Source organism: Meles meles, chromosome 17, assembly GCF_922984935.1.
Source record: "Meles meles chromosome 17, mMelMel3.1 paternal haplotype, whole genome shotgun sequence".
NCBI lineage: Eukaryota > Metazoa > Chordata > Mammalia > Carnivora > Mustelidae > Meles > Meles meles.
The window spans coordinates 9,053,977-9,074,539 of record NC_060082.1 but is presented as its reverse complement, the minus strand read 5'-3'; the positions used below and the strand labels follow the sequence as shown (position 1 = coordinate 9,074,539).

General features: G+C 50.7%; 1 protein-coding gene across 6 annotated transcripts in view; it reads left to right on the top strand.

Moving 5' to 3' along the window:
• The window catches only part of RXRG (retinoid X receptor gamma), a 116,353-nt gene extending 97,733 nt beyond the window's left edge, over positions 1 to 18,620 (top strand). For 5 of the 6 annotated variants that reach the window (XM_045983634.1, XM_045983630.1, XM_045983633.1 and 2 more), the window contains exons 3-10: positions 1,059 to 1,203; positions 3,552 to 3,731; positions 9,154 to 9,314; positions 9,454 to 9,583; positions 10,636 to 10,768; positions 12,045 to 12,136; positions 13,327 to 13,432; positions 18,144 to 18,438. In XM_045983634.1, coding sequence (XP_045839590.1) covers positions 1,059 to 1,203; positions 3,552 to 3,731; positions 9,154 to 9,314; positions 9,454 to 9,583; positions 10,636 to 10,768; positions 12,045 to 12,136; positions 13,327 to 13,432; positions 18,144 to 18,291 — 1,095 coding nt within the window. In that variant the 3' untranslated portion in view covers positions 18,292 to 18,438. The other variant, XM_045983631.1, reaches the window with a different exon arrangement.
• Positions 18,621 to 20,563: the final 1,943 nt, after the last annotated feature.

Below are 20,563 nucleotides of genomic sequence, written 5' to 3'. Positions count from 1 at the left end.
TGCATTTTTGAGGAAAGATCTAGGTTTTCTGTCTCCCTTCACAGTGCCTAGAAGGTTGGGCTGTGCACAGTTTCTGCTAAGTGGTTGACTCTGTCACGTGTATGGACGATTTGCTGAATACGGAGCACTCAGCTGTGGCTCTCAGTAATCTCCCGAGCACTAGAAGGCATGGAGGTGGTGGTGGTGAGGACCCAACGTGAACTTGGGACAGGCTGAGGACAGGGATGCACACGTTCATTTCTTCAGCCTTTTGGGCACACCAACTCCCTACCATGTGCCAGGACCATGTCGGGTGTGGGGAAGACAAAGCAGATAGTCCCTGGCTGTACGGATTTCCCAGTTTCATAGGAAGATGACCTGTTCCTTATGGTCAAATTCAACACCATGATCTGGGGCTTTCTACCCAGCTTTGGTGCTACTGCAATGATTTGGGCATTTGGTTTAGCATCCTCTGTGGGCTTGTTGAGATGACCTTCTCTTCCATTTTACTGTGAACTCCTTAAGAGTGTGCATTTTTAGACCTCACTTTTGTACCCCAGAGCCTGGCGTAGTGCCTGCGGGGTAAGCACTCAGCCAGTGTCTGTTGATTGACTCAGTGAATGGATTTGCATTTTTTTGCTTGGCTCTCTTGGAGTCTAAGTCTTTTGCCTAAGAGCTGGAGCTCCTCTTGGAGCTCTGCTGAATAGACAGTCCGCCGTTATAACAAAATCTAAAAACACATAGTTGACTTGTCCTAAGTGGGTCTTAAGCATGTCCAGGGTGGATTTCCAGCTCTAAAGAAACACATGGGTAAAATTAGTAAAAAATAATAATTCTGATCACGTGCTGTGATGTTCAACTTGGGTGTTGGTGTTACAAATGACGTAGTTCCTCCGTGTCACTTTTTTTCTCCCTTAAATTCATGTCCCCCCAACAGGCAGTTTCGGATACTCCATACTTACGAACTACTTCTTGAAATAGATTTTGTTTTTTTCTGCCAGGATACCCTCGTTGCTTTCCATCTCAGGCATTGGGTCTGTTCTGTCTCCGTGTTTTATTGTATTTTTTTTCCCTTACAGCTAAATGTGGTCAACAGTGTCAGCATTTCAGAGGACATCAAACCCTTACCAGGGCTTCCTGGGATTGGGAACATGAACTACCCATCAACCAGCCCCGGATCTCTGGTGAAACACATCTGTGCCATCTGTGGGGATAGATCCTCAGGTACGTGTGGAAGCAGACGCCACTCTTGGGGGTCCTGTCCAGTAAGGGTCCCAAGACGGCGCCTGTTCCACTGCTCACCTGACTACTTTGTACCCAGTGAAAGAAGAAGGGCCTTTGAGGATGGTCCAGCATGGGGCCCAGGCTGTAAATCTCTGGCACTGGATTCATAGCCTGAAATCTGTATGAAGTTAAAGTATGAGTTCATTTTTAAGGATCGGATTTATAGGAAGCATTTCAGAAATACCTCTCTGGAGCTACTGTGTTGCACACTGTGTATGTGGGTTAATGAAGCTGTTGTAATTAGTCATCTCTTTAATTAAAAAAAATGATTTTTTTTCTAATTCAAAAATATTGTCCCAGGGTAGGAAATGTCTCAATGTAGGAAGAACTAGAAAAGTACACAAGAAGGGGGACATTGGGGAGGGTATGTGCTATGGTGAGTGCTGTGAAGTGTGTAAACCTGGCAATTCACAGACCTGTACCCCTGGGGATAAAAATACATTATATGTTTATAAAAAAACAAGAAATAAATAAAAAATTAAATATAAAAAAAAGTACACAAGAAAACGAAAAACATTATCTGTAATGTTCCTGATGAAGCTAAAGCCTTAACTCTTTTAGCATATTTCTTTCTACAACATTCTAGGTTTTTCACATGATTTCATGGATAGAAATAATTGTGTTTTCATAGATTTCATCCTCTCTGATCCTCTTCCATTTTTGCCCAAATGATTTCTTTTGTGACTTCTTCTCCCCCCTCTCCCTCACCCCACAACCCCACCAATTTTGAGGGCATGAGAATCTGTTTTGACGAATGAGAAGATAAGAAAGGCTCTTTCCTGTGACTGTCCATGGTGGACTGAGGAGTCCTCATCTTCCTGTTGTCACCAAAGTCACTGCAAAATTCACTCCATCGAAAGTTTCCTGGGGCCTGGAACTGACTTCGCAGTGTGGCTGACTTGTTTGCTTGCTCTCAAAACGTGGTTGCCGAATGGTGTGGGTTTGGCTGTTGCCATAGCAACAGAAGGCTGGTCACACCCCAGTAGGGTTTCCTCTGCTATGGCTTCTTTGAAAATCTGGGAATTTCACTCAAATACGGGAGAGTCATGGGAATGACATGCAGATACCATGCAAATACCATGTTTCTCAGAGACAAATACTTCAGAGCTGAGAGCATTAGGATTTTTCCGCCTAAGACAAAATCCCGTGTTTATTATTGCCATGCGTTCAGTGGGTTAGTGTGGGCCACTGATGATGCCCGGACTGGCTTCAGCAGGCAGGCTAACTCGAGCCCCCATTTTATCGGAGGGCGGCTTCCTCTGACACGTCAGCTCCTGGGATGCAAATACGTGTTTTGACTAGTTCTCAAGGACGTCTTCACATTCACTTTTCCATCAATCTGAGTACAACGGAAGTAGAAAGCAATGTCGGGTCCACAGCTAAACAACATCACATGTTACACTGAAGAACTGGGGGTAAATAGAGTTTGAATGATCTGCTTCCTTCTGTTTTTCCACATTCAAATCAATTGAGCACAACCGTCTGGCGTGTGGATCTGAGAAGGGCTGCTTAGAAGGAGGGCTGTGACTGGTTCTCGGTGCCCTTGTTGGGTGCGCATGGTGGCTCTCCTGACACAAAGGAGCCATCCATGGCTGGGGTCATTGGAAACTGTGCGGAACACATAATCAAGGCAATGAAACATGTAACAGAATATTCTAGATCAAGCGAAACCACCTTCCATCAGATCTTTAGGTCATAAGACTACATGTCCTTTTATGCTCTGAAGATCATATACAAGTTTATTTCTCCAACAGCAAGAGCATCTAGAAAATCCATAACGCAGGTCCCTGTTCCTAGTCTGTGGTGGAAGAGAGTACTCCTTAATGGGGCTCCCATGTCCTTGGGTCTCAATTATGAGGAAATACTAGTGAAGTTGAGGGCTTTTTTTTTTTCCTCCTAGATACTACATAACAAGCATAAATATTTTTATTTATTATGTATACTAATGTCTTGGATGGAGACAGAACATTTCACTTAACTAAACACAAGAGTTGCCTTAATAAAATAAATGTAAACAAAATCTTGGGTCAGGACTTTTCTGACAGTGCTCTCTCTGGAACTGGCGATTCCGGACAGGAGACACGAGCAGGGACCTCTTTACTCTGCCTTCGTATGGTCCCTATGGTCCAGCCTGCCTCCTCCACTGGCTGCTCTTTGTGGTCCGTCCTGGGGCCCAGGTGGTGGGCCGGGGTCCCTGGGGGAAGAGCTGAGGGGACTCTTGTCAAGGAAAGGTCCAAATGAACATGAGGATGGTCTCTGCCCGGTTAACTTTTTCTTCTTGTGAGCAGGGAAGCACTACGGTGTGTACAGTTGCGAAGGCTGCAAAGGGTTCTTCAAGAGAACCATAAGGAAAGACCTCATGTACACGTGTCGCGATAATAAAGACTGTCTCATTGACAAGCGCCAGAGGAACCGGTGTCAGTACTGCCGCTACCAGAAGTGCCTGGTGATGGGCATGAAGAGGGAAGGTGAGGCCCTGCCCCGCTGGGAGACAGGTATAAACCACGGTAGAACCCTCCCGATCTCCCGAGGATTGCGGTTGAGTCCCTGCCCGACGCAGCGGGGGCCCCCAGAGCAGAGAGAGCAGGAGCGCCTTCCTCCTCCACGCTCAGCCTTCCTCTCTGGGAGCTCAGGTGGGGGTCCACAGGCTGGACACTCTCCCGGGCTCCTCTTAGCCGGGCAGCAAGTCTCCGAGCTGCTGTCCAGGTCCAGGACCCCACAAACGGGTCATTCGGATCCTTCGTGGCCTTTCTGGGCAGAGCAGCCTCCTCGCCTCTAATCCTCACAGGAGGACTGACTGGTTTGAGTCATCTCTGTGGGCTGGTGTAACCTTGGGCTGCTACAGCTCTTCTGAGGTTGGTCAGAAGTCCATGGACTTGGGATTATTGGCTTTACCAGTAATCAGACATCGCCTTCGCATTCAGAGAGACCGTCGGTGTACAGTTTTAGGACGTTATGTCTCTCAGTTTACAGCGTGGGTTCGTTGGTTGTTGTAGAGCAGGGGATAAAAAACCTGAAAGTGCTTTGTGTTCATTTAGAAAATCGAAAGGTCTTTCTGTTAAATATCACAAATCGAATCGGGCAGTTAATTAACTCGTGAACTCAAGCAAGGACACAGCATGCGTGAATGGTGCCTCTTACTAGGTTGCAGAGTGAGGAAGTCCCGCCTCTCTCCAGGAAATGGGGGCAAGGCATGTAGTCAGCCCCAGGTGGCTCCTCATTCTCCAGGAACTTCTTTTCTCTGAGGACAGGGGAGGCTGACTGAAGGGATCAATGAAGACAAGGTTCTCGGAGTGCCTCCGAGGAGATAATGCTACCAAGAAGGAAAACATGGACCTTCTCAGCATGTCTGAGGTAGATGCAGTTGGCCCTTCAGAGTAGTTTACCAGCGCTCACTGTTCCGCAGCTGAGGAAACCGGTGTGGGCTGGTGAGGGGAATTTTCCAAGGTCTCTCTGGTCCAGCCTTGCTGGTCTCTGCTGGGCCACCAGGAGCTTTGCACTTACTGTCTCTCTGCCTGCAGCGCCCTCTTGCCAGGTGCCTGCAAGCCTCCCTTCTTCTCGTCCTTCAGACCGTTACTCACTTGTCAGCTTCTGGGTAAAGCCTTGCTTGTCTACACTGTCTAGAATTGCATCAGCCACCCCGGGTTCTTCCTAGTCTCTTTTCCGCAGCGTATATCACCGTATCTAACATACTTATTTTGGTTTTCTCTGTTTTTACCAAGGCAAGGAGTTTTTCTGCTTTCCCCCCGACCGCTTTGTCACCCGTCACTAGCACAGAGTAGGCATTTAATCCGTAATTGCTGAATGAATGGGTGAGTGGTTTAAACTGAATATCAGAATCAGAAGTTTTAGTCATGCAGGAGCTCCTGAGAGAACTCATTCCCTCATGCAGCGAGTGTTAACTGAGGGCCTGCTTCATGCTCGTGTCATTCTGGCTGTCAAGGAATCAATGCTCTTGCCGGTCGGAACATGTGGGGTGAAAAATCAGCTGGTGGAGACTGTCTCCTGTTACCAGTATAGAACTGCTGCTCCGTGGGGCTTCTGCCGCCATGGTGGTCACACATAAAATTTAAGACCCCAAAGAATGTCTCCCATCAGCAAGAGCATGATGGCTCTAGGGGGGCCATTTTCGTCTCTCAGGACAGATGAGGTAAGTTCAGGATGACCTGGAAAAGCAAGCATTTTCCTTCTGCGGGTGAGACTGAACTAAAGGCAGGTGAAAGGCGTCCCTCAGAGGAGTGACCTTGTCTGCTGCTCACGAGCTGTCTCTCAAAACTCAGACCCGGCCGCCCTCAGCTCTGTTTCAGTCAGAGTGGTTGGTGCGCAAAGGGCAGGAAGTGCGGCTCTTTCACGAAAGAAAAAGTCAGTCAGACCGGAGCATGTGAATTCTAAGGGCCTGGGCCATCCTTCCAGTAAAGCCGGCATTGTTCTGATTTTCTGATGGAGCCCTGTCTAGTTTTGCCTTCTGCCTTTTTGAAAAGAATGTGGAGAAATGGGAGTGATGAAAAGGTGAGTAGTAAAAATTCAGAGGGCAAAGGGGCTCTTAGAGGAGTTTGAACGGAATCGGTGCTGTTCACCCTGACCTACAGGGGCAGAGGAGCGGATGGGCCCGGGTCCGAGCGGGGGAAGGGCCACTCTCCGAAGCTGCTGGGCACTTTCCTTCACCGCTCTCACTTCTGACCTCGATTTACTGACTCGGGAGCTCAGGGTGGACACTGCCTTGAGGACGAGAATAACAAGACTCTGGAACAGTCAACGGAGAGAAACTATTGAATTGACATTTGTGGAGAGTCGAACAGATAGAAAGGGAGGGACGTGGGGTTGGCTCCGAAGGTGTCTGCGGGGAGCCAGGGCCCATGACCCGCTGCCTTTTCAGGGAACATAGTGGTGAAGCCGGTGTGGACATTTGCTATTCTCCCACGTAACACGTTTGTTTCCTGACAGAAACGAAGGTCCAGAGAGCCTTGGGACGTGACTAAGCTTCCCGAGCAGGCTAATGGCCGAGCTGATACAGGACTGGGACCCTCTGGCTTCCAGGCTCCAAATAACCCTCAGGGGCCATGGGGAAGACTTTTTGCGTGATTTCTCATCACATACCAGAGTTTGGATAGTTGGATAATGGGCTGTTTCTGAGGCAGTTCGTGGGTAGCATTTGACATCCCTCTTGAGCCCTGTGTGGTCGTCATTAGTACAACCGGCCCAGAACTGGGAGCAGGTACAGAGAGCTGAGTCGGTGGGCTTAGAAGGCTGTCGCCTGCATCTGCGTGTCGGTTCCGGCTGTCGCCTGCATCTGCATGTCGGTTCCGTCTTTTCTTAGCTCTGGGACCTCTGGCAGGTTACGTAACTGCTCGGTGGCTCCTAGTACTTGAGAGGGTTATTGGGGGATTGAACGAAGTGTAGTCTGTGCAAATTTTGGCTATTAGAGTTAACGTGCAATAAACGTATGTTGGGCTAATGGATAAAATTCTGTTAGAAGGCAAGCATTTGGTATAATTTTATTTATTTATTTATTTAAAGGTTTTATTTATTTATTAGAGAGAGAGAGCACGAGTAGGGGAGAAGGAGAAGCAGACTCCCCGCTGAGCAGGGATCCCAACACGGGGCTCGATCCCAGGACCCCGAGAGCATGACCCGAGCTGAAGGCAGAAGTTTCACTGACTGAGCCACCCAGGGGCCCCCCGAGTTTGGTGCTATTTTAGATCACCGAGTGTCCCCCGGATATATCCCGAATGCGTGTAGTAGGGTAGCTCAGAATGTCTGCCGCATAGAAGATTTCCCCGGCAACAGACATACGACTCCTCTGCTGTGGCAGTAAGATTTATGGCACGAAGAGGAGGAGGACCAGCGAAGGATCACGCGATTAATGGCAAGGTTGGAATTAGAGTCGAATTCCTGGAAGCCCAGGTTGTTTTGTTGAAGGTTGAGGATTTTCCTCCTTCCATGTTACAGATCTGTAAGAAGAAACCAGTTGAGGACCATAAAGGAAACTTAACTTAGTTGGCTCTTCCCCATCTTTTAAAATAGAAGCCTACTCACCTACGTTAAACGATTAGTACAGGAGGTGCTCAACTTTAACCGGTCAGTCCAGCTGATAAGTAAAAATACACATGGTGGCGTCTGTGCTGTCCGTGAAAGAAGGCTAACCGAGCGGACCGGCGGGAAGGATGAGGGAGGAAGGGAAACGAGGAGAGGGAGGAAGAGGTCGAAAGTGGAGATGGAGGAGGACCAGACAGAAGTCCCAGAGCACAAACAGAGACAGAGGGAAGGGAAAACTACCTTTTTGGGAACTTAAAAAAAAAAAAAAAAGATATTACTTATTTATTAGAGACACAGCGAAAGACAGAACACAAGCAGGGGGAGTTCCTGCTGAGCAGGGAACCCAATGCGGGGCTTGATCCCAGGACCCTAGGATCATGACCTAAGCCAAATGCAGACGCCCAACCGACTGAGCCACCCAGGTGCTTGGAGCTTTTCATTATTATTTCATTTAATCTTCCCCAAACAGCCTCACTCAAGTATGGTAATCCCCCCTTTACGTTCAGGAAACTGAGGCTGAGTGGGCTGTTATATGTCTGATATCCTTCAGCTAGGAAGTGGTAGAGCCCGTTCTGAAAAAGACTTCTTGGACTCCAAAGTACATGACTTTTGTTCTCCTCTTTCCTTATTCTCTTTATTCTCTCTCCCTTCTGTTTCTTCTTTTTGTCGCCGCCTGGCTTTACACTCCCTATGCCACGTCTCCCTCTACTCTTTCCTTCCTACCCACCCTCCCTCCGTCCCAGCTCCCGAATATCATTCTCATCTTGAGGCGTCTTCAAGGGTCTTTACTGGAGACTTCGAAGTATGAATGGTGTTTTTGCGGTCATATCCTTCTCTGACCTACCTTGACCTACCTACCTCCTGACGCCCCTGGTTTGACAAACTGGATACCCAGCGTCTGGTTCCAGTTCATTCTACAGCCTCTGTGTCTCTTTATCCCCTCAAGATCCAGGTGAACCACATGCTTAGAGGATAATTTTCTTGATTCTTGGGATTAAAAAAAAAAAGTATACCAATACTGAATTTTGCTCCTTAATGCTAGGACTAGGAAGATGGAAACCACAGCTTTATAGATGTTGGGAACTCACCCAACAGAATATTTGTCAACAGAGAGGACAGAATTGGGAAGGGGGTCTGCCTGCCATCCTTGTGTACAGACCCTTAGGGTTCTGAGGGTTAGAATGAACTTTGGTGAAAACCCTAAGCGTGGAGAGGCAGAGATCACTCCAGCCTACACCTCTGCCTGTCCCCGTCCCCACCCTCCAATCAGCCGCTGACTCTGAAATGTCATCTAGGTGACATTCCTCCACCTTTTCACATACTAAATCCCGTCATGGCTCCCTGAAGATCTCCCCTGACAAGTTGGATCAGGTGATGTTGTGTTCAGGCCGGTGCATTAGGGGCAGAGCTAATGGGACGTGAATGCCAAGCCTGATGCATAGAATCTGACAGAGGGAATTCGCGAAGTAATGCACTCGCTGCTGAACCATCGCAGGCCCACAGTTCTGAAGGAGCAGCTAGAGGTGAAATGCAGGAGATGCTCCTTGAGAGATGGAGGAGGAAGGGGCTCATTAAAAGAGCAGGATCAAGGTTATGAAAATTTGAGATGCAAACTTCCTAGACTGGTCACCGTAATGAACGGGGAAGGCTCCAGGCTAAACGTACAGGTGTACACCTGCACAGGCAGGCCACTGGGCTTGCTTCGTTGCATCTGTCAACATTATGACAGCCCTGACCCCGTGCCAGGACGATGCCTGCGTTACAGACAGGGCAGTGGAAGCTCTGGTAGGTAACTCGCTTTCCCGTGGCTGTCCTGGGCACGTGGTAACATGTGAGTGTCTTTCTGTGTGCCAGCTGTACAGGAAGAAAGGCAGAGGAGTCGGGAGCGCGCCGAGAGCGAGGCAGAGTGTGCCAGTGGTGGCCATGAAGACATGCCTGTGGAGAGGATTCTAGAAGCTGAACTTGCTGTTGAACCAAAGACAGAATCCTACGGTGATATGAACATGGAGAACTCGGTATGCGGTCTCAGGGCTCCGTCCACCTCCCAGTGCTTGGCGGGGCTAGAGATGGGAAAGGGGTGTACTAGAGTCCTGGAACCTGCCCCTCACAGTACTTTGGTGGTTTTTTGTTTGTTTGTTTGTTTCTTTTTTTAAGACGAATGACCCTGTCACCAACATATGCCATGCTGCTGATAAGCAGCTTTTCACCCTTGTTGAATGGGCCAAGCGCATCCCCCACTTCTCCGACCTCACCTTGGAGGACCAGGTCATTCTGCTCCGGGCAGGTAAAGGACACCGGGGTTTGTTTTTTCCTGGGACCGTCACGTGGGCTGCCATTTTGAAATTACCCTTGGGATCCGAAGTCAAGTCAGTGGAGGAAGCTGCGACCCATCTGAGCCGCACGCCAGGCTGATGACAGGATAACCCTACTCAGAGTTACTCTTTTTGTATTAATTACAGGTGCTTACGTCTGGGTGGCCCCTCCTGCACAACTTCTTTCCCAAATGAGACATTGTTCACGGAGGGTGGGGGCTCTTCTTCCCTGCAAATTTTGCCGTGGTTTTATAATTTGCATTTGATTTTCCGAGACAGCGAAGTCCATTTCATCGAGGGCAATCCAAAGTAGCGCCCCCTTATTACTATGCTGCTAGAGGGATTCCCATTTCACAGAGGAGATGAAAGACGCGGGAGAGAGCCCACTCAAGTTCATTTACCCAGGGTCCCTTCCTCCGCTAAGGTTCTGTGTGCCACATCCTGTCTTGGCGTCCATTTCCGGGACATTGGGCAGGGGACCCATTGCCACCCTTCCTCTTGGTCATGGGGCCAGCAGGGAGTTTTCATGAAGACGGGCTGAGCCTTGGGAGCCAGCCCCTCATTTCATCCCCGTTAGATAATGCGAAGTCTCTGAACGTTGACTGAAAGGTCCATGCTCGCTGGGTGCAGCCAGACAGCAAGGGGATTGAGCCGGACTGTCAGGTCCTGGGGGCAGAGACTTCGAGGTCTCCCTTATCCACCCTGGCAGCTAACATGCTGACGATTACCTGCTCAATGTTCAGCCCATATGTGTTGATCGGGGCGGAAAGAGAGTCCTTATCCTCAAGCTGCCATTCTGAGCTGTACTGGGGAGGTGGGGGGGGAGGTGCAGGGCCCTGAGTCAGGCGACCCCTGGTCTTACCCTGTTTCCTCACTAATTAGCTGAGTGATCCCGAGCTGGCTTTTAGCCTCCGTGCGTTTCTGATGCTGCTCTTGTTCCACGTGGGTCACAGTACAGCCTCGAGTGATCATCGAGCACGAATGTGGTCCGTTTCCCCTCAAGGCCTCTTTCTTCTCTGCGCAGGGTGGAACGAGCTGCTGATTGCCTCCTTCTCCCACCGCTCGGTCTCAGTGCAGGACGGCATCCTGCTGGCCACCGGGTTGCACGTCCACCGGAGCAGTGCCCACAGCGCCGGGGTTGGCTCCATCTTTGACAGGTCGCTGTCCTCTGCTTCCAGTGCTCGCGTGTGTGCGCGTGCGCGTGAGTGTGTGCACGTAAGTGTGTGTGTGCACGCGTGTGTGCGTGTGTGCACGACTGTGTGCACGCCTGTGAGTGTGTGGGCCTGGGGGGAGCGCTGGTGTGCAGGATGGACCACCCACACAGCAGCGCGGGGCAAAGAGGAGAGACCATGAAACACACAAGGGCCGACCGTGGGGGGCATGGTTGGTGGATTCAAGAAGGTTTGAACCCGAGCAAGGAGCTGGTCAGGGAGCAGCAGAGCTGCTGGGTGGAAGGGAGAACCAGTGACCTCTGGAGGTCTCCAAAGGAGAGACTGGCTCAGGGATATTACCTAGGAGGTTCGGGTGGGGAGGCTGAACTGCTGATCCTAGGGGACTGGGATGGGCACGCGCAGCCAGGATCTGACGTTGGGAGGCAGGAGAGATGAGCTGAGGTGTTTGCCGGACCCTGTAGCAGGGTCTCTGGGGAGGGTCTGAGCAGGAGCAGACCCACCTTGGTCAGGCAGCAGCAGCCTCTGCCTGGGATGCTCTGCCTTAAGTGGTGTGGAGGGAAAATGAAGGCATGAGATTTAAAGACATGAGTGAAAGGATGGGCGTGAGTGACTTGGGACAAAGGGATGGAGAGCTGGTAAAGAGGAGGCTAGGGTTGGAAACAGCCTCTCTGTCCAGTGCCAGGGCCCCGTGACCCCTTTCCACTTCCCTGAAGAGTGATCTTCCAGGCCACGTGCCTGTCCATGCAAGCGCTCTCTACTCCCTCCCTGCCCTTTTCCCCTGCACGTTCCACGCAGAGAACAGTGTGGGTTTTGGCCGGCTCAGCCCTCTTTGTGGTCCCTGGAGATTCCTACCCTTGTCTCTGGAGTCTGCCCTCTGCCATCTTCCTCCAGACACGCCACACCCTCGCCCTGCTTTGCCTCCTGCATTTCTAAATCATCTAGGCTGCCTTCCCAGCCCTCCCCGCCAGAGTGTCCAGCCATCCCACTGCTTTCACCTGGGTGTTTGTTCCCTTGGACTTGGCTCTTGGCTGTTGTTGGCTTTGTGTTGCTACTTATTGCTTCCGCGTCTGTTTTTTTCAATGAAACCGTGAGCTCCTTGAGATCAGGGGCTGCATCCTGTTCACCTCCGAGCCCCTAGTACCCGACGCATCATCTGGAAATTGGGGTGGGCACATAAGGGGCCTTGGCTGCATTCATTGGATCAGCCCTTGGCCTGGGACTCATGGTTTTCTCATCGCCTCTCATTGTTTCCTGTGAACAGAGTCCTGACTGAGCTGGTCTCCAAAATGAAAGACATGCAGATGGACAAGTCGGAGTTGGGGTGCCTGCGAGCCATCGTGCTGTTTAACCCAGGTGACTGTGCAGGGGTTCGCCCTCCTCCGTGCTCGGCCTCCATGCTTTGTTGTCCTCCTCTCCTCTAGTTCAGCTGAGACAGACAAGGCAGGGCCCGGGAGCATGTCCTTGGCGAGGGCAGGAAGCTGATTCTTTGTGGTTTCTACTCCTAGTGGCATCTTGAAAGTGTCTCGAATGGGCGTGGAGTGTGCCTGTTGGGGGCAGGTGGGGGAGACCACGGAGGATAGCTACCTAGGGTCATGGTGGAGGAGGTGGTAAAAAGTAGTCAGATTCTGCATATAGTTTTTTTAAAAATTTTATTTATTTGAGAGAGTGAGCACCAGCAGGCTGAAGAGCAGAGGGAGAATCAGACTCCCCGCTGAGTAGGGAGCACTCGGGATTATGACCTGAGATGAAGGTAGACGCTTAACCAACTGAACCACCCAGGTGCCAGATTCCACATATATAGTTTTAAGCAAAGCCAGTGGGATTTGCTGATGGACTAGAGACAGTGCGTCAAAGAGCAGTGTTGAAGGTAATTCTCAGGGAGCTTTGTTTCATTTTCCTAAGTAATTAGAAAGACGGAGCTTTATTTGTTGAGAGGGGGTTCCTAAGGGGTGGGGGGCGGGAAGGACTTAAGACTTCGTGCATTCAAGTCTCAGGTGGCTTGAGGAGTAGCTGGCCAGGAAGGTCTTGCTTACACATCTGGGCTTCAGAGAAGTCGGGACCGGAGATGTGCGTTCGCGAGCGGTCAGCCTCTGCCCGGCACCCGGGCTCTGAGACAGGTGTCAGCTCGTGTGGGGAGTCAGAAAGGTTGGGCAGGGAAGGGCGCTGGGCGCCCACGTGGGTGGACCTGGTTTTTGTGCCCCATCTCAGCATTCCGTCCACGCACAGCCCATAGCAGGCACTCAGTAAGTGTGTGAATGTGATGTTTCTAGAATGATCGGATAAGATAAAACTCCCTTCCTTGGACTCAGTGGTGGGTGCCTTTGGCTGTTAACAGGGTTTTACACCTTTGTTCCCAGAGTCTACTGGGTAGACTGGGCACCGAGAGGAGAGCTGGGGCACCAAGGGCCCCCAACTTGGTTTCTTTCACTGTTGTTCCCTGTCCCAGTGTGTCTCTAGTAACTGAGCGGGTGGGGACAGCCCTGGGTGGAAGGGGGTCCACCTGCCGTGTGTGTCACCAAGGCTAAATCAGTCATCTTTTCCAGATGCCAAGGGGCTGTCCAACCCCTCGGAGGTAGAGACTCTGCGGGAGAAGGTGTATGCCACCCTCGAGGCCTACACGAAGCAGAAGTATCCTGAACAACCTGGCAGGTGAGCGAGTGCTGGCAGAATCTGCTGGCCGCAGCCGTCCTTCTCTCCTGCCCCGGATACACGGCAGCGCCCGGCAGGCACCGTCTAGGTTCTTCACGTGTTATTTAGTCTTAGCAACAAGCTGCTAAAACGTTGGCTCCCTGAAGCCAGAGACCTGATCTTGTTCGCCGTTCCCCGCTCCAGAGCTAGAGCCTAAAGCAGGACTGGGCCCATGGTATACAGACAGCTTTATTTTGTTTATTTTAAAGATTTTATTTATTTATTGGAGAGAGAGAAAGATAATCACAAAGAGTACAAGCGGGGAGGAGAGGGAGAAGCAGACTCCCCGCTGTGCAGGGAGCCCGATGCGGGACTCGATCCGAGGACCCTGGGGTCATGACTTGAGCTGAAGGCAGTTGCTTAACCGACTGAGCTACCCAGGCGCCCCAGTATAGAGCTTTCAGTGTCCAATGAACAAGCAGATGAGCAAATGAATGTGGGTCCCATCATCTCCAGTTTCTAACGAGGCTCCGAGGCTCAGAAGGAGTAAGGCACTTGCCCACGAACACGGAGCTGGTGTGCAGGGGGGCTGGGATGTGAACTCAGGTCTGTCTGATTTCAAAGAGGTTGTGCTTTCCGGGATGACTGCCCTGCTGTCTGCTCTGCCCCCACTGAAGCCTGTGCTAGAAGGTCCTGATTGACCGTGGCAGCCAGAACATGTGACCACTGTCCCCCAGGGCCATCTGTGTAGCCTCTGGCAAGGTCCTCTAGTTGGCTGTGGCCCTGGGCTCCTTGTCTAAAGAGGAGGACATTGGTCAGAAGATCCCCGAAGCCGTCTACCCCTTTAGGTGTTCTGAGTCGTTAAAAACAAAACAAAAACAAACGAACAAAAAACTTAAATGCTTTCCCCAAAGCACGGCTAAATAGAAGTTTCCTCTTCTGCTAACTAGTGAAATAGGGAGAATGGGATCCTTAAATCTCGCCAAAATCCGAAAATGAAACTGGCGAAACTGCCTTAAAGACATTCATTTTGTTTTTAGGATTAATATTACATGCTCTGAATTCTCACTCGTTGCTCGCATTCCTCTGTGAAGTCTAATTTCCGTTTAAGCTGTTTTCTCTGGATCCTCAGCCAGTCTGTGTCAGTCGTGCAGAAGCCGGGCTCCAGCTCTTACTGGAGTTTCTTTTATTGAACTCCAAGTGGGTGGGTTTCAGGCCTTCAGTATGACACACATACACAGGCCTTGAGGGGTCAGGAGCCTAAGCTGACTAACAGAACTCCCAAAGGTCAGGAGTGGAACACGATAGAAATGTACTTTTTGCTCACGTGCCAGTCCTAGGCGGGCAGTCTGTTCGGAGGGCTGGCTCTCTTCCGCATCAAGACTCAGGGGTCCACTCCTTCCTTCTTGGGGCGCCACTGTGTCCCAGAGCCACATCGTGTTCTGCGTCCAGATGAGGGAGGGAGAGGGAGCGGGAGGAACACAGAGGTGAGGCTATCTGGGCAGACCGGCCTCGGAAAGGTCACCCATCTCTTCACTCACTACCGTCAGCTGGAACTTAGTCACACGACCCAGCGAATCACAGGGGATTCTGGAGCATTCTCCAGATGCTGCTGTATGCCAAGGAAGAAGGGGAGAGTGGGTTTGGTGGACACCTGGAAGTCGTCCCCATACGTGCAGCAGGTGAAGTCACAGAGCTCTACCTGACCGACGGGGCTGGCAGCCAGCAGCTGCTCGGCCCTGGCCAGTGGGAGCTCCTGACCGTGGTGGTGGGTGATTTCTACCCCATCTCCTAGTTCTAAGGCAGCACTAAGCATGTTTGTTGAGCACGTATTATGTGCAAGTTGTTAGGAATAGGCAGGCTCATACTCACCCGTTCCTCCGACTTGGCTCTAGGTCCCATTATTTATCTTAAAACAAACAGACAAAAAAACCCTGAACCAATCTTTTTCCTTATTATAAGAGTAGAACATGCTTTTGTGGGAAAGAAGGGAAATATTTAAGAATAAAGTAGGTAATGAAATGAATCATAAATTGGGGGGGGATATTTTTTCCTGTATCGTTGTGTATTAATGCTTGTGTACATACAAATGTGTGTTTAGGGGCACCTGGGGGGCTCAGTCGGTTAAGTGTCTGCCTTTTGCTCATGTCATGATCCCAGGGTCCTGGGATTGAGCCTCGCCTCGGGCTCCTTGCTCTGTGGGAAGCCTGCTTCTCCCTCTTCCACTCCCCCTGCTTGTGTCCCCTCTCTCGCTGAGTATCTCTCTGTCACATAAATAAGTAAAAAATCTTAAAAAAAATTTTTTTTTTCTTAAAAAAAAAGTGTGTTTACAGAAAGGAGATCATACAGTTTGGTGTATTGGTTTCCTCTCTTAGCTATTTTGGGCACTTTATCAGATACTGAAAAGTACAAAATTATCCTTTTCTGTGATTTTGTACTATTTCACAGGGTGGATGTATCCTTGTGTATTTAGCCCTTGTCCCCGGGAACATTCAGGTTGTTTCTACTGAATATCATGTTCAGAACTTGGGAACTTGCCCGTTCTCCTAGGAATGGGACTGCCAGGGGCCTGGGCTGCCTGCTTGTTGGCTGGACGAGGGCAGAAGCTCGGGGCGCATGGCAGGGCTGTGGAGGCTGGGCCCCCTGCATGTCCCTTGGGTGCGTCCAGCACAGCCTGGACAGAGGGTGACCCCACCCCCACCCCTCACACCCCTGGGACTGAGCAGGTGCACCAGGGATATCACTTGGCTCAACCAGGTAGGTGAGTGTGCGGACAGCTGGTTGCCTCCCCTTTGCAGAAAGTGGTGGCTGGGGAGCCTGGCCCGGGTGGAGGAGAGCGCGCAGTGGGGGAGTGCTGCCACCCTGTGGGCACTCTTCAGAAGTACACTTGGCAGGGGCTGAGTTCCGCTTTCTCCGGCCTGAAAGCAGAGCTCAAACCTCAGGAGGACACAGAGCCTGGCCCACATCCTCTCACCCTGGGGCGGCTGCGGCTGCCCGCGGGTGAATGAGGAACCTGGAGACCTCCCCGGGGCTCTGGCTCTTCATGGTCATGCTTATTTCCGCGGTCCTGCTCTCAGTTCCTAAATCGGGGCAGTCAGCAAAGGCAGCAGTATCCTTCTGTATTTAGTGTTTTACATATTATAAAACTTCGGCCTTCTTAGAATGTATAATACAATCTAAGCATATTTAGATCTAACTATATTCTCGGAGTCACAGCTCAGGCTAACTTTGTACTTGGCTTCTAGAGAAGTCCTTCCCTTCCCCTAGTTCCATGAAACTCTGCTGTGGCCGAGTCTGGACCAGGAGCTCAGTGTCGCTAGCTAACTTTCTCCTTCGGCTTGGTGACCCCCAGCAGATGCCCTCAGAGGCTTTACCATCAACAGTTTCTGGAGGGTTGTGTGGGCCTTGGTGTAGACCATTGGCTTTTCCATGTAAAGAAGGAATGCCTACCTTTTTAGGTGGTGCCGTTTTATCTTTCTTGAATTGCCTGGGTTCCTTAACCCTTCATGGGATATGAATATAGAAATAGACACAGTTTCAAGGAGTCTTAAAATTCCAGCTTGAAACTCACTCTTGAAACCATGTTGTGACGCTCAGTGAAGACCAGGCCCAGCCGAGTCTCTGAGTTAAGGCTGGAGTGTCTGATACGGTTTTGGTTTTTGGCCTTTTATTGGAAGTTACGATTTCCGGTTGCTGTTAATACCATTAAAAAATAAATTTCATTGGCAAAATGGGTTTGAGAGACGAAGAAGGACCACAGAAGCAGGATGGGAAACATGGTAGGTTGCGGGACGTCAGCAGGGGGTGCAGATGTGAGACGTGTTGTTCACACGCTGGCCTCCTTCCCTGTGAGGCTCACAGCCAAGGTCCTTGTCTGTACAGGAGTGTGGAGGAGTGCGGGCAAGCCGTGTGTGTGTGTACACGCGTAGGAGGGTATTGAGAGTGAAGGAGAATGTGTGAGTGTGTATAGGCGTGTATGCGTGTACACAAGTGTGTGTGTCTGTGTGGGTGTGTAAGAGCATGGATGTCTGTGCACCCAGGTGTGGCAGGGGTGGAGGCAGCGTGTGCATGTACACACACGTGAGGATGGGAGCATGCATGAGAATGTGCGAGTGTGTATGTGTGATGGTGTGCACGTGTGTGTAGGTGTGACATACAAGGCAGGTGTGTATGGGTATGTGCACATGTCACAGTGGGGGGCTGCCTATGCACGTATTCACACCCATGTGAGAATGTGGGTGTGTACGTGTGATCGTGCACACGTGCGTATGTATGATGAGTGTTAGGCACGTGTGTGGGTGTGTGTGTGACCGTGGTGGGGTTCTGTCGCATGCACACATGTGAGAATGTGTGAGCGCGTGCGCATGTGTGTGTCATCTCCCACCCAGACCATGGCCCCTCAGGGGGATCGCCTCTGCTCCTGACCGAAAGGGAGGCACAGCCCGAGAAGCCGAGCGTGCGTGTTGGTAACAACTGCTTGCACTTCGGTAACAAGCGTTGGTAACTGCGGGGGCCTGCGGTCATGGTGCGGGGAGTGTGGTGTGAGCACAGCACGGCCCGCCGGGGAGGGAAGAGCTGACGCTTCCTAGGACCGGCGCTTGTCCAGCTGCCTCAGTGGCCCTTCCAGGCTCCCTGTCCTCTCCCAGGTTGGAGAGCAGAGGAGCTCCCCGGTGTCGACAGCTGCCCAAAGTGGCCGATCCCGGCTCCTGACGCCCCTCCGGCTTCCCTGCAGGTTTGCCAAGCTGCTGCTCCGCCTCCCAGCCCTGCGCTCCATCGGCCTGAAATGCCTGGAGCACCTGTTCTTCTTCAAGCTCATCGGGGACACGCCCATCGACACCTTCCTCATGGAGATGCTGGAGACCCCGCTGCAGATCACCTGAACGCCCCTGGCCGCAGCCTCCCCACCCAGGACCACCCCTGGGCAGGTGTGTGTGGACCCCCACCCTGCACACGTTCCTCTGCGTCCCACCCTGACCCCTTCCTGTTCCCAAAATGTGATGCTTACAATAAAGAAACCTTTCTACGTGTGTGACTTTTATAGGTGGAGTTTGTACGGATGTTCAAGGAAGCCCTTCTTGGCAGTCTGAGGGGATGGGGATCTTTCTAGAAGTTCTTGGAAAAATGAACCAAGCCTCTGTACATATAATTGGTTTAAATTATTTTTTCACTTGCCATGGAAAGCAAACGAGCGAATAATAAAATAATATATATGATGTTGGCACTTCTTGGAGCACGGGGTGTGTTATTGTGCTTTGGGGAAGTGTTCTTAACAGGGGGGAGGGAAGTTGTTGGGTGGGGAATGGGGCAGAGGTCCCGAAACAGTAAATCCCACGGTCAGGCACCCTGAGTCTAAACTGGGCACAGCGCACTTGGCTCAGAGCCGCCCCCCGCCCCCGGCAAGACTGGGAAGAAACACGGTCTTTCAAGATTTTATTTATTTATTTGACAGAGAGAGAGAGATCACAAGTAGGCAGAGAGGCAGAAACACGGTCTTTCAGAGTCAGCTTGGTTTTTTGTGTTTGTTTTCTTCCTCCTAAGGATAATGAGTGCAGACAACCTTGTTCTGTTTGGGAGCAATTGAGCCTAAGGCCAAGAGAAGATGCTCTCTTGATGGAAGAAGATTCTTGGATCCTGGGAGTTGGTAGGATCCCTTGGTAGGGAGTTGGTAGGAAAAAAGAATTTTCCGTTGTTAACCAGCAACATTAGCAAAAAAGACCAGAGTACACCTAATTTGTTTTCCATCATTATCTGACCCTGCATAGACTGTTCTTAAAATGGAAAGAGAAAACCTCTCCTGGCTTCTAGCCTGTGGTTTCCTGGTGGTCCTAGAGCCCTACCATCTGGTGGACAGTGAGAGCCTCGAGAGCAGAGACTGTCTAACACCACTGTTAGACTATGTAGATAGCCCATCTTCTTCGAGTCACCATCCTGCCATCTGCAGGAATAGAACTTAATGGATACATAAATCTATACTATGATTTACATGATGCCCCCTAGGGTTGTCAGTGTACAGCATGAACAACTGCCCATGGCAGTCCTACTTACCAGAACTTGATCTAGGGCCAGCAACACAGCACATGCATAGTAAATGTGTGTTGAATTGGTGTCCACATAACTGGAAGGAATTTCTTAAAGGGCATTGTGGGTGCCCAGGCTGAAGCTGGCATTCAGTAAACGTTTGGTGGGATTGGTACCTTTGGTTTCATCCCCCCATAGATGGCAGCCTGTCACGAGTAGTGCAGTCCTGCGGTGAGCCTGGGAGCCTCCCCACTGGGGCCACGAGCCAGAAAATCAGCCTATGGTCGACTCTTTTTTTTTTTTTTAAGATTTTATTTATTTGACAGACAGAGATCACAAATAGGCAGAGAGAGAAGGGGAAGCAGGCTCCCCACCAAGCAGAGAGCCCGATGTGGGGCTTGATCCCAGGACCCTGGGATCGTGACCGGAGCCGAAGGCAGAGGCTTTAACCCACTGAGCCACCCAGGTGCCCCCTATGGTCCACTCTTGTTGGAAGGTGTAAGTTCTCCGTCCAGTCAGGTCGCTCTTCATGGGCACAGTGGGCCTTGACCAAAGACGTGGAGGCATGTTCTCTGTCTTCGGAGAACTTACAACTGAAAATAGTACAAGGCAGGAGGATAAGGGATACGAAGCGATGATATGTCTTGCAGCACTTTAGAGTTTATAAAGACACATAAAGATCTGTGATAGCCTGTGGCCTGGGAGAAGTGGGCGAGAGAACTTTTGCTATCTTCATTTTATTTATTTATTTACTTTTATTTTTTAAGGATTTTATTTATTTATTAGAGAGAAAGAGAGAGTACACAAGGAAAGTGAGAGGGAGAAGGAGCCCGACGCGGGGCTCAATCCCAGGACCCTGAGATCATGACCTGAGCTGAAGGCAGACGTTTAACTGAGCCACCCAGGCACCCGTTGTTATCTCCATTTTAAAGATGAAGGAATTAAGATGTTAGAAACTCAGAGACGTATGCCAGGACAGACACGGTGGGTAGGAGATGGAACTCACTCACTGTTGCTGCCCATATGCAGCAAGTGTCCCCCCACCCCCAAGACTTTTGCACCCGTCTCCTCAGCGAACGGTATATTCTGTGCCTAAGAAATACTTGTCCATTGAGGGATCGGCATAAACATTGA